Genomic DNA, 11,404 nt, shown 5'->3' on the forward strand with positions numbered 1-11,404 from the left:
TATTATATTTATTTAAATAAATTTAGATTTTCAGAGAAAGAAATAAACTCAAACTTGTTTCAATAGAATTTAATTTTTACAAAAATTAAATTTTTAATAGACTTATTTTATATCTAAATAAATTTTGAAATAAAAAATAATTTATCTTTTAAATCGCTTAATTAGTTTTAAAATTTTGATTTCTCTTTTAATTTTCTTAATCATTCAAAATATTTTTTTAAAAATCTAAATTAATTTTTTAAGATTTACCAACGAAAAATACTAAATCTTTTTTATATTTATTCGGAGTGTGTATGATGTGAAAGTTATCAAAATTTAAGGACAAAGCTGCTAATTTATAAAAATATTAAACGGATAATAAGAAGGAACCTAATAGAATGAGTATATTTCTATAAATATAAAAGTTAAGGGAGAATTTTTAGCATATTTTAAGAGGCATGATTAAATAGTGTCGAAAGTTAAGATGACAAAATTACTAATTATTCTAAATAAAAACATAGATTATTACCGGGAAGACTACTGAGTAATGGCATTTTCTAAAACATATACAATGAACAGAAAAGATAAAGATGATACAAGAGTTTTAAGCTGCCAATTCTCAAGCCTAGTTTTGTCAATATTTTACTTCTCTATAAATATCGCACTATGAGCTTCTGTCGAGTTGGACCGTTAGAATTTGTGCTACAAACACAACATACATTACATAATACATATTGAACTGAGATATTACAGTTTAAAATTTGATTAGAATTTGAAATAATAAAAGAGAGTATATTTATACATAAGTAAATTACTTTGTATTTTTTTTAAATCTATCTAATAAATTTTATCTCTGGGCGTGGCCCCGTAGACTAGTAACAATCTACAAGAATTGTTGATATTACGTACAAAATCCTTGTGTGTTTTTATTTTGTTTGTTTTCTAATTTTATTTTACAGTTACAAAGTTATATTCTGTAACTACTGAATAACTATTTCAATATCATATTTATTATTCGCTCTCAAGCTAAATAAATATTGTACATTATAGATGAATCATTGTTTAAAACTTTGAGCTATATTAAACTATCTCCAAGCATACTATCTAACACAATTTTTTAGCTAAAATAAGGAGTTAGCTTTGAAAAATAAAGACCTCAAACCATGTAAAAAGTGGCTCATAGATAGGGAGCAATCTTAGTAATAGCTACCTATTTTTTCAATTTTTAATAACATTACAATTAAAAGTACAACTACTTTTATATTATTTATTAAAATAATTTATATTTAACAAATTTAAATTTAAAAAAATCATGATAACAAAAGTGAATAGCATGATTCAAGTGATCGGAGTAACAAAAATAGCTCACTATTTTAACATTTTAGCTTAGAGATGCTCTAAGCAATTTATTTCCACTTTCCATTACTACAAAATGGAAAGAAAAAAAATGCATTAACAACACAGCCCTATATCATGCTAAAATTGGGTTTATGCTGCCTTTTTTTAAAACACAATTCAACAAAAAATGAAAGCTTGAATTTATTATAGGCACGAGGATTTCATCATGAAATTTCACATTCTCATAGAAAATGTGTATCTTCATAGATAAAAGAATCCTAATCAAACCACACATTCCTTTATCGAGTGAGACAAGAACTCAAATATTAATAATAAAAAAACAACAAACTCTCTTTCCTATAGAAAGAAAGAAGAGAAATAAAATTAAATATTATTTAAGTGTACAAAGGCAAATCTGTCCAGGCACCAGAAACATGTCCATTTTCACAGACATAAGCACGAACAACAGGCTCACCATCATCATGGTACCCAAAAACTCGCCTTAAACAGAAGGAAGAGTGGAGATCCCAAGTTTCATTACAATGGCAGAACGAACACTTGAGATCAATCTTGTTACGCTTACTATCTTTAATCGTTCTCCACACTTGTGACCCTTTGAAATCCTTGAAAATTCCTCTGAAAAGCATGTAATTTCGTTTCTCTTCGAAGTGAACACACCCAGGCAAATTACAAATGTACAAGCAATCTCCACGGAACCGACTATGGAGAAGCTTATTCCCCTGTTCACGACTCAGAGTCCAAAACCCAGAAGCCAAATGTGACCTCATCGATCGACAAACCTTTCTCCTTTTAACTACAGTTGATTCTCGTTCTATTTTGAAAACACCCTTTTTAATAACCTCTTGGTTGATTTGGGGATAATCTTCAGCTTCGGAGACATTGTAAACGGTATCGTTGTAAAGATCGTCGAAAAGAGACCAAGAACAATCGGAACCAGACGTACCCACTTGAGGATTTGCCTCAATTTGAGTTAAAAAAGGCCCTTTTATGGGTTTCGTCACCAATTGAGGCGAACCCAATTTGCGATAATTCTCATCGGGTCCGATCTCCCGCTCGAGACCGAAATCGGAATTTTCTAGAAGGACCCCTGAGTGGACCAGGCCAGGGCAACAAACGGTGAGCTTGTGAAGCGCTGCCCAACCTCCGAGCGGCTCGGCGGGGCCGGACATGAGATCGGAGACGACGGAAGGAATAGTCTTCAGACATTTGTTCTTCCAGCAAACGTTGCGAATCAGAGAAGAGAACTTTGTGCAAACGCAGGCCACGCGTGCCCAGTTTCGTGGGTCGTTTTCGAGCTTGTAGAAGATTTTAAGAACGACATCGTCCGAGAGCTTTGAGAACATAGTATCTTCCATTCTGTAAATAATTTTCAACGAAATTTCCCTTCGTAAAAATATAAACTTTGAATGAGAGAGAGAGAGAGAGAGAGAGAGAGAGAGAGAGAATGGCTTAGTTAATGTACATGCAAGGTATCGAGAGATATGGTGGCCTTGAAGTTTAACTAAGAAGGCTTTCAATTCAAGCTTTGATTCTGGTTTGGTTGCAGTTGGTGAAAATATGGAAGTAATATAAGACTTTTTCATTCAGGAGAGAGAAAATCTAAATGGGTGAAAGAAAGTTATATGAAAGAGAATATTGAGGGAAGGGGAAGGAAAATAGAGAAAGAAAAAGTAGTCATCTTCGATTCAATATCATTTTTTGATTTTTAATTAATTTACTATTTGTTTGTTTTTTATTATGATCACTTTGAGATGAAAAGATGGGAAGGATTTGAAATTCATGGAGTCTCAACCGAACAGGAGTAAGATAGGTGTGTGGTGGTGGGGCCAAATTAAGTGAAGAGCATTATACTTGGACGTAAGGCTGCCAACAATCTTCGACGTGCGATGTCGATTCCCAACTTGATTGTATGGTACACAATTCACCCACCACCAAAACTCATACTCAACACTGTTTTGCATCCATTTTGGAAAGAAAAAATAAAACATTTTATTACTAGATATTGTGGCAACCGCCTTAATTAACAAACAATAAATATTACAAAATGTGCATTTTTAAGTGATTATGTATTATGCAATACATATGTGTCTCTTGTTAATTTAAGTTGGAAACTTTATGAATAAAATATTTCAAAATAGTGGTGCAATCGATATTATATTATTTTATTTTTCAGATCTTGTTTCTTTAATAGTAATAGCATAAATGATTTGTTGAGAATATTGAAAGCTCTACACCTGATGTGGATACCGGGGGTTAGGGTATTAACAGTTTGAAAAGATAATAAATTAAGAATGTAAGAAAAAGAAAATATTAAGAATAAGTTTTAAAAATAAATTAATTAATGAATTGAGTGTGTTTATGTATTTACTTTCAACACTCTTTAATTAATAAGTTCTAAAATATATTAAAAATCTATAAAGTAACAAGTACTAATAAGTGATACTAATCTATAAACCTTATAAAAGAGAGAATAGATTTTTGGGCTTTTCATAGTGTATTTACAAAAAAACCCCTTAATTATTTTGAGGAGTTAGTGTTATTCTTTCTCATCATATATATTATATACTAAAGAATTTTTACTAAATAATCAATTTATAAAATATACATAAAACATATTTAATTTTTTTTAACAGCATAAAGTAAAGTTTATCATGTGATTATTTTTCTACTATAATAATACTATTATTGATAAATAATTATTACTTAAATAAAAAAATATAACATTATATTCTCATTCTATTAAATTTATAATTAAAGCTGAAAAATAAACTTATTAAAAAAATAAATAAACATACAACTCAAAAAGTTATAAGAAATTAAATATAGATAATGAAAGATAATAACAAAACAACACTATAAATAATTTGGGAAATTCTATGTTTTACTCTCTAAAATTAAGTGTACCAAACACTACTTTCGTATTTTCGATATCCAAATAATATTAATCTTAATTATTTTATATGACAATGTACATTGTAGTTTTTTTTTTTAAAACATCTTGCAAATTTTCAATAAATTCAAAATAATTTAACATGCGAGAAACAAGGTTCAAATAATCTGTTTACTTATGCCTATTTTTATAATTTTTTTAAAATTAATTCTGTGTTAATTTTTATTTATTATTAGTAGTATTGAAAATCCAAAAATATTTCTAAGAACATTTAATTTTTTCCTAAAATTTTATTTTTACTTAACAATTAGATTCAAACTTCTCTATTTTTACTAACTTATATCTATATATTACTTATCGAATTTTTTCAATTAAGTATAAAAAAATGAAGATACAAATTTTTCATCTAAATCAAGAATAATATATTTATTGATCAAAAATACATTTTAGGTAAGAATTTTTTTTTAAAATAAAAAATATGAAAAATTATTTAATTTTTAATTTTTTTAAGAGGAGCCATGCTTTAGAAGTAGATAAGATCTGGAGAAAAAAATATTAATTAATAATGCCACATCAACTTTTAAATGATAAAAAAGAATGATAGTTAACAAAAATATTATATCTCTAAATAGAAGAGTTTACGAAATTTTTTCAACATGATATACATGAAAAATATACAAATCAATAAAAGCGAAGCACAAAACCACATTCTCCTTTTTATATAGTTATAGATTATTGTTATTATTATTATGTGGAGTCATACTTTCTAGAATATTGAGTGTCGTGTCTTTTAAGCTTATGTTTTTGTGTTGTATTTTTATATTTTATATTTAAACTCATATCTTTCGGTTAAAAAATTCAAATCATATTTACAACTAAAAAGATTAATGTTCTTATACTTTTATCTTTTTTAGATATTCATTTCTATTTTACAATAATAATGACAGCAACCTAATAGGTAACTTTGAGAAAGAATAATTAGTAATAATCGTTACTCGGGCATCTTTACCCCTAGCCATGAACCTCCTTAGGGTTTTTGATTGATTCAACTCTTCTATTTTTCTATTTTCCAATCCGAAGCGATTCTTTCTAACCTTATACTTAAACCTCAATAGAAAGAAAATATTCAGAGTACTCAAAACTTAAGTCCATACTTTATTTGCAGAATTAAACCATAAATATGTGTCAGCTTGATAGAACATGTCAAATACAAACTCCCACTAAACCAGTACAATCTTAAATAATACCACATCCATATATGAGCAATAAGCTCCTCAAAAGCCTTAAGTGGTATATCCTTAAAGATCCAGATCACACAAAATATGGAGTTTGTCCTTAGTATTAATTATTTCTTAAAATAGTTATACTTAAATAGTTTTAGGAGCCACTCACGTGCGAAGCACGTGCTATCTCACTAGTAAGAATAAAAGGCCAGTTTTTGTGTTGACTATTGTGATATTGTTGATGGTATTTCTAGGTTGATATTATATTTAATTGATTTTATACAGATTAAGTATAATTTATAGCCTAAAGCCTCCCCTGCATTTGGCCTTGGAAATACTGAAAGTCATGATGCAAATTGCAAATATTGCTATTTAAATGAAAACTAAATTAGGGTATATCGTAGGTAAGAAAGTAAGTGATAGAAGAATTCCAAAATTAGAGGGGTCCGTCAGACCAGACAAGATCTTTTCAACGTATATTATTTTAAGGCCACAAAGAAATAGAAGACAGGTATGTTTTCCCAATCGATGCACATACGAATGGCCACAAATGAAAGTAGGGCCACACCAATCTGACACTTGAAGCACACAACTCTTATCACCTTTGCCTCTTCTTTGGGTGGACGATAAGACGACCATGACAACAACTACTCCTACTGCTACTGCTACTTGAAGGTGTTTCACAGCTAAGCAGCTCCTGAAATATGCACCACACAAGTAGCCTACTTTTCTGGCTTAAAAAACTTACTAAAGAAAATTCGTGATGCCCAAACACTTAGGTATCATACGGCTATTAGTACCATTTTAATAACATTGGCCTCAAAAATTCAATACCTCATTCTTAATTATCTATTCGAAACTTCTCCATAATGAGATCCATGGAATGAAATTGAGACCCAGTCGAGAAAGGCAATACAAAATGAGAAGATAATATATTCTATGTTTTCAAGTTTAATAGGAAATATTTAGTGCTTAAATCCATCCATGCACAAACACTTAAACCTAACAAGTCCGGTCTTTTTTTTTTCAAAATAAATATTCCGTTTAACTGCTTAGCCAAAAGACAAGCTGTAAGGAGAGCTTCTTCCTCTCTTGATAGCTTCAGATTTTGAGGGTAACCCACGGTCAGAAATCACCTGTCAAAACATTAAGGCAATCAGGTTAACGGAAAGTGAACAACTGCTCTACCTAAAAGTGTTAACAAATTAGCAAACTAGTGAAACTGTAATTATTATATTTATTTTTTATTATGTCAGAATATAGCCAGCTTACTAAAAGATCGGTTGGTTTCTCTTAATGCGATGAAAACATAAGTCTTTAATTCAAGGATTGTGTTGATACGAAAACAAAAAGGAACATGTTGATTTAGGGGGAACAAGCACAAATGAACTAGAAAAAGCTATAAGGCTAAAGAGTGAAACCGGGATAAGCTCTTGCTAGGGCTCCTGCTCCTGCTACGGCTCCTACTTCTGCTTCTGCTGGGACTTCTGCTGACGCTGCGCTTTTTTGGGCTTTCACTTGTACGTTTCTGATAGTGCAACACAAACAAACGATGAGTGGGCAGAAAGCCATAAAAATAATTCCAACAAGCAGATCACCGATACCAAATGTACCATCCAGAGAAGCGGGGACTACAATGTTGACTGCCCCACTAAACAACGATTACTATAGTAGCATTATCAGAAAAAACATAGCAGATAGTGACATCGGCATGTTCTCCTTTTCTTCTATATCAAATAACCGCATAAAAAAATGAAAACTAAATAATAAGATTCGCCCTACTCTTCACTATTACTACAAGAAAAACATTTCACTTACCAACGGTAATGGAGATCTAGATCTTGACCGAGATCTGCAAAAGTTCCAGAAACAACCAATTTAAATTCCACATGTTCCTTTTACCAAATTTGATCCAAGATCCTTGATGCCTCTTCCACGTCAGAGATACCAGAACCAATATGGATAAGAGGAAAGATATAAAAGGTTTAGCAGTTCAACAGAAGAAAAAACAGGTCAATGCATATTATTCCCACCTACAAACGACCTAAGATTATAAAAACAAATATCTTAAAGAAAACAGTATTAATTGTTTTCAAGACACTAGTGGACAGGAGAGGAGTATTCTTCCCTACTGTACCACCAAAATCCAGGGAATCCAGAAAGTGTCGTCCTATTAGCTTGGCAAGTGTTGAAGCAGGTAATCAAAAGTGTAATGTCTCTACTGCAAATTGATGGTGACTTCCAAATCCCATTGCACTTAGTACACAGTTATCCAGCTCAACTATAGCAATCCATGACCACCTTTGTTCCCAATCTAGCACCCATGGACATTTGCAATGCTAAAAGCATTAGAACATAGGAACCATGAAGGCTTCCAAACTTCCTATCTAAGAAACAGCATACCTCCACAACCAAAAGAGTGCAACTGAATCATATCCAATCAAGATCCTAATATCCAATCCCCAGTTCGCTGCATAAATCCAAATCTATGACAACAGAAAAGGTAATTCCACACGACAAAAGGAGGAAAAAAAATAAATATTTTGTGGTGACAAATATAATTTCAGAGTAGACCCATTGCTGAACAAGCAAATACAAAATAAACAAGCCAACCCAATGATTCTAGAATTCAAACATGTGCCTCCACAGAGAACAAATAGAAAGTCTCCTGTGGAAAAACCCACTGCAGCTAAAAGATCATGACACGGCAAATTTGACGTTGACGGGAAAAATGACAGTTTAACACATAGGTGTTATCCTAGACTGAAATAAGATGCTGAAAAGCAACACACGACAAAAAAAGAATAATATCTATGACAATAAACACATACCCAGACAAGGAGCGAGAGCGTGAACGAGACCTAGATCTTGATCCAGATTTAGCCGGTGAGCGACGTGAAGCTTTGGCTTTTGGAGATTTGCTGCATTACAAGTCTAATATCAGAATACATAAACACTTTCAGCAAAATACCAAATTTTGTAAGAAAAAACAGTAGAACCTCCTGCTTCTGCTCCTACTGTAACTACGGCTCCGACTGCGACTGCCACTCCTCCCCTTTGAATGAGAACGACCACGACCAGGGCTAGGGCTCCTAGATGAGTCTCTCTTTGAATCATATTCCCTAACCTATGAGATATTAATAGTAAGCAGAGAGTTAAATTATTATAGAGAAGAGACAACCACCTTTGGTCATTAAAATAATAGAAAAAACCATATAAAGAGTGGGTGTGGGGGTGCACGAGAATAGATCCTTACACGAACATATGACCGAGAAAATGCATTCCGGAACTCAGAGTCATCAAGCTTTTTTATCTGCAGAGAATATAAAATATTAAAACGAAATGTAATCACAAAACAGATTCACATCACAAATTTCCGATACAATATATTAGACTGGGAACATCAATCAAAACCAAGAACAGATGAATTTCATGGAAAAATCAATTCTTAAATTTAGTAGGGGAGCAGTCACTCACTGCATACTTCATGTCTTCATAGTTAGTGTAGTCCACGATTCCTGTTGTGCCTATATAGAAACCAAATAAATCAAGAAAAGACAAAAACAGTTTCTCACACCAAAGCTCCTGATAAACAAATGGTAAAACTCATCATGCTCATTAATGTATATATGTATGTATCTCATAATCCAACTACCTACCTGCTTGAGATTACACTAACACAAATTCTCCTTAAAATGTACACATCATTCTACATGTTAGAGATAACAAACTGCAAAAATGAGAAAATTGGCAACATTTATCTTACCACTACTACCACGAAACACTTGAGAGAAACAAACATCCCCTGCACGACGCATGTGATCCTGAACAAGAATATGTAACACGCAATTGTTTATATTAAAAAGAAAAAACAGCACAAATAAATCAACACTATAAAGTTGCACAAAATAGGTGGGTGGGTGCAAGTGCGTGTATGTGTGTGTAAGAGAGAGAGAAACTGCCTGTGCAAGAAAATAAGAGCTGAGAGTAAGGGAATACTAAAACATATAAGTCTCACCTTCAGGTCTTGCCATGAAGCCGAAGAAGGTAATCCGGATACCATCACTGTAGACAAAGCATGAATAACATAAGAACTGTGAACCACATCAAACTAAGTAACAATGTATGAGATAATATAATACAAACCACGATACTCAGAGCGCCTTGATACGCCTCGTCCCCCTCGGCCTCCACCCCCACCACCACCACCACTGTGGCCACTATAGCGATCAGTTGATGATGAATGTCCACGTCCACCATGCGCAAGTTCAACCTACAAGAGAACAAAGCTTATTCCACAGGCACAACCATACGTATACAGTGAAAGCATATTAGACAAAAAAACAAAAATATTTTAACTGAAACATTAGAAGGTTGCCAACCCGCAAGCGATGCCCGTCAAAATCATAGCCATCACGACCACGAATTGCATCTTCAGCATCTCTGGCATCCTCAAACTGTAGCAATACAAAAACAAATAAAAAGAAATTAAAACAATGAAATAAAAGTGTTTAGAAATAATTTGACTGTTTCAGAACACACCTCAACAAAAGCATAACCAGGAGGCCTTGGAGGGACCTTCAAGTCAATGTGGGCTATGCGTCCATACTGCAAGGGGAAATTCGCAAAACAATGTGTAAATCTAAACTAACTGTAAATGAACTTCACCACACAACCAATAAGAACGAAGAACCCCTAAAGTAAACATTCTAACAGAGACCCATCCACTTGGGTAAGTCTTAACTAACAACGACGTATAACTAAAAACAAATATATATATTACCTTGTAAAACAAATCTTCCACTTCCCTCTCACGAATATCACCTGGGAGATTCCCAACGTAAAGGGTTCTGCTCGCACGGCTACTCATTTTATCTGAGAAAATTAATAAAATTGTAAATCACAGATTTCCATTTCAGAACAAAAGGAACAACGCGCTACGAAAAATATGCGCTTGAAAAGAAAAACGAACTATAAAATCTGGTATCTTACATAATTAAGAACCCAAACGAAAATTGACTACCGGAAAAGAGTGAACTAGTTCGGTAACTATACAACACCCAGTCGATACAAAATAAACGAAAACTAAAACCTTTCTTTCTCAACCAAACATGGCAAAACAATGGGGATTCTAACTTTCTAGGGTTCGAAGATGAAACAAACACTTACCCCGGACAAAATTGGGAATCGCACTGAAACTCGAACACGAACGCAGCAAAGATTAGGGTTTTCAATTTCTTTAAAGGCAGATATCGCAATTTTGAAAGCCAATGGCCCAAAAGATATTTCGCGTTTTTCAGGTTTCGGGAGTTAAAGGGATATTTTTTCTTTATATACAATTTATTAATTTGTCTCTAAATTATTACATATTTTCAGTTTGACCCCGGAAGTTTTTTCTTGCATTACAAAAACAATCTTCTTTACTTTTTTTTTTTTGGGGTTTTTTCATTAGTGTACAACAAAAACAATTATATTACAAAAAATGTGCAAAAAAACACAATTTTAAAAATGTACACATTTGAAAACATATTTACAAAAATTCATACATATTTTTAATTAAATTATAATTGAAATATTAATGATTCAACTTTCTATATTTAGATTTGGATAATAAATATTTATGTCTTGATATGGTATTAATGAAAAGGCCACAACTAATTAACAAAATGTGTATATTAATAATTTAAAAATTCTATTTATAAACAATATTATTTGTTGTTCTCATACAACTCACGGCAACATCATTTATAATATAAATGCAATATTTTTAAAATTTAAAACATATATAATCATAATTTTATTGATTAACACATGAAATAAAAATCTCAATCCTAATATAAATAAACACATGAAAATAAACACCATGAATAAATTTATATGAAAAGTACTTAAAATACACACATGAAAAAAAAAAAAACCAAAAAATAAACAAAACAATAACATAGATGAGAAG

The 11,404-nt window shown here is 31.9% G+C and overlaps 2 protein-coding genes across 7 annotated transcripts; both read right to left on the minus strand.

Moving 5' to 3' along the window:
- Positions 1–1,493: 1,493 nt before the first annotated feature.
- On the minus strand, positions 1,494–3,478 carry LOC115695743 (phytochrome A-associated F-box protein). Its single transcript, XM_030622849.2, has one exon. The coding sequence runs from the start codon at positions 2,919–2,921 to the stop codon at positions 1,713–1,715; it is 1,209 nt and encodes a 402-aa protein (XP_030478709.2). The 5' UTR covers positions 2,922–3,478; the 3' UTR covers positions 1,494–1,712.
- A 2,876-nt stretch (positions 3,479–6,354) lies between these two features.
- Positions 6,355–10,778, minus strand: LOC115696009 (serine/arginine-rich-splicing factor SR34-like). Of its 6 annotated transcripts, none has more exons than XM_030623114.2 (14): positions 10,621–10,778; positions 10,235–10,326; positions 9,994–10,059; positions 9,834–9,908; positions 9,598–9,724; positions 9,470–9,516; positions 9,218–9,275; positions 8,929–8,978; positions 8,708–8,764; positions 8,451–8,578; positions 8,283–8,372; positions 7,270–7,303; positions 6,873–6,979; positions 6,355–6,587 (listed from the first exon to the last, which is right to left on the minus strand). In XM_030623114.2, exons 2-14 carry the CDS (start codon positions 10,319–10,321, stop codon positions 6,584–6,586), a joined length of 930 nt encoding a protein of 309 aa, XP_030478974.2. In that variant the 5' UTR covers positions 10,322–10,326; positions 10,621–10,778; the 3' UTR covers positions 6,355–6,583. The 6 variants fall into 6 exon arrangements, 1 of the variants encoding a protein (XP_030478974.2); XR_009685333.1 differs by lacking the exon at positions 6,355–6,587 and adding an exon at positions 7,855–7,921 and having other exon boundaries at positions 6,768–6,979; positions 7,270–7,765; XR_009685331.1 differs by lacking the exon at positions 6,355–6,587 and adding an exon at positions 7,855–7,937 and having other exon boundaries at positions 6,768–6,979; positions 7,270–7,765.
- Between the last annotated feature and the right edge of the window lie 626 nt (positions 10,779–11,404).

Source organism: Cannabis sativa, chromosome X (genome assembly GCF_029168945.1).
Source record: "Cannabis sativa cultivar Pink pepper isolate KNU-18-1 chromosome X, ASM2916894v1, whole genome shotgun sequence".
Taxonomy (NCBI): Eukaryota; Viridiplantae; Streptophyta; class Magnoliopsida; order Rosales; family Cannabaceae; genus Cannabis; species Cannabis sativa.

What these genes read in the sequence shown, in the direction of transcription:
- LOC115695743 (XM_030622849.2), bottom strand. Translation starts at nt 2,921, where the DNA reads ATGAAAAAGTCTTATATTACTTCCATATTTTCACCAACTGCAACCAAA.
- LOC115696009 (XM_030623114.2), bottom strand. Translation starts at nt 10,321, where the DNA reads ATGAGTAGCCGTGCGAGCAGAACCCTTTACGTTGGGAATCTCCCAGGT. An exon ending in CTGGTTATGCTTTTGTTGAG is followed by an intron (nt 9,909 to 9,993) that starts GTGTGTTCTGAA and finishes GTATTGCTACAG; the next exon opens with TTTGAGGATGCCAGAGATGC. An exon ending in CTTCATGGCAAGACCTGAAG is followed by an intron (nt 9,276 to 9,469) that starts GTGAGACTTATA and finishes ATTCTTGTTCAG; the next exon opens with GATCACATGCGTCGTGCAGG.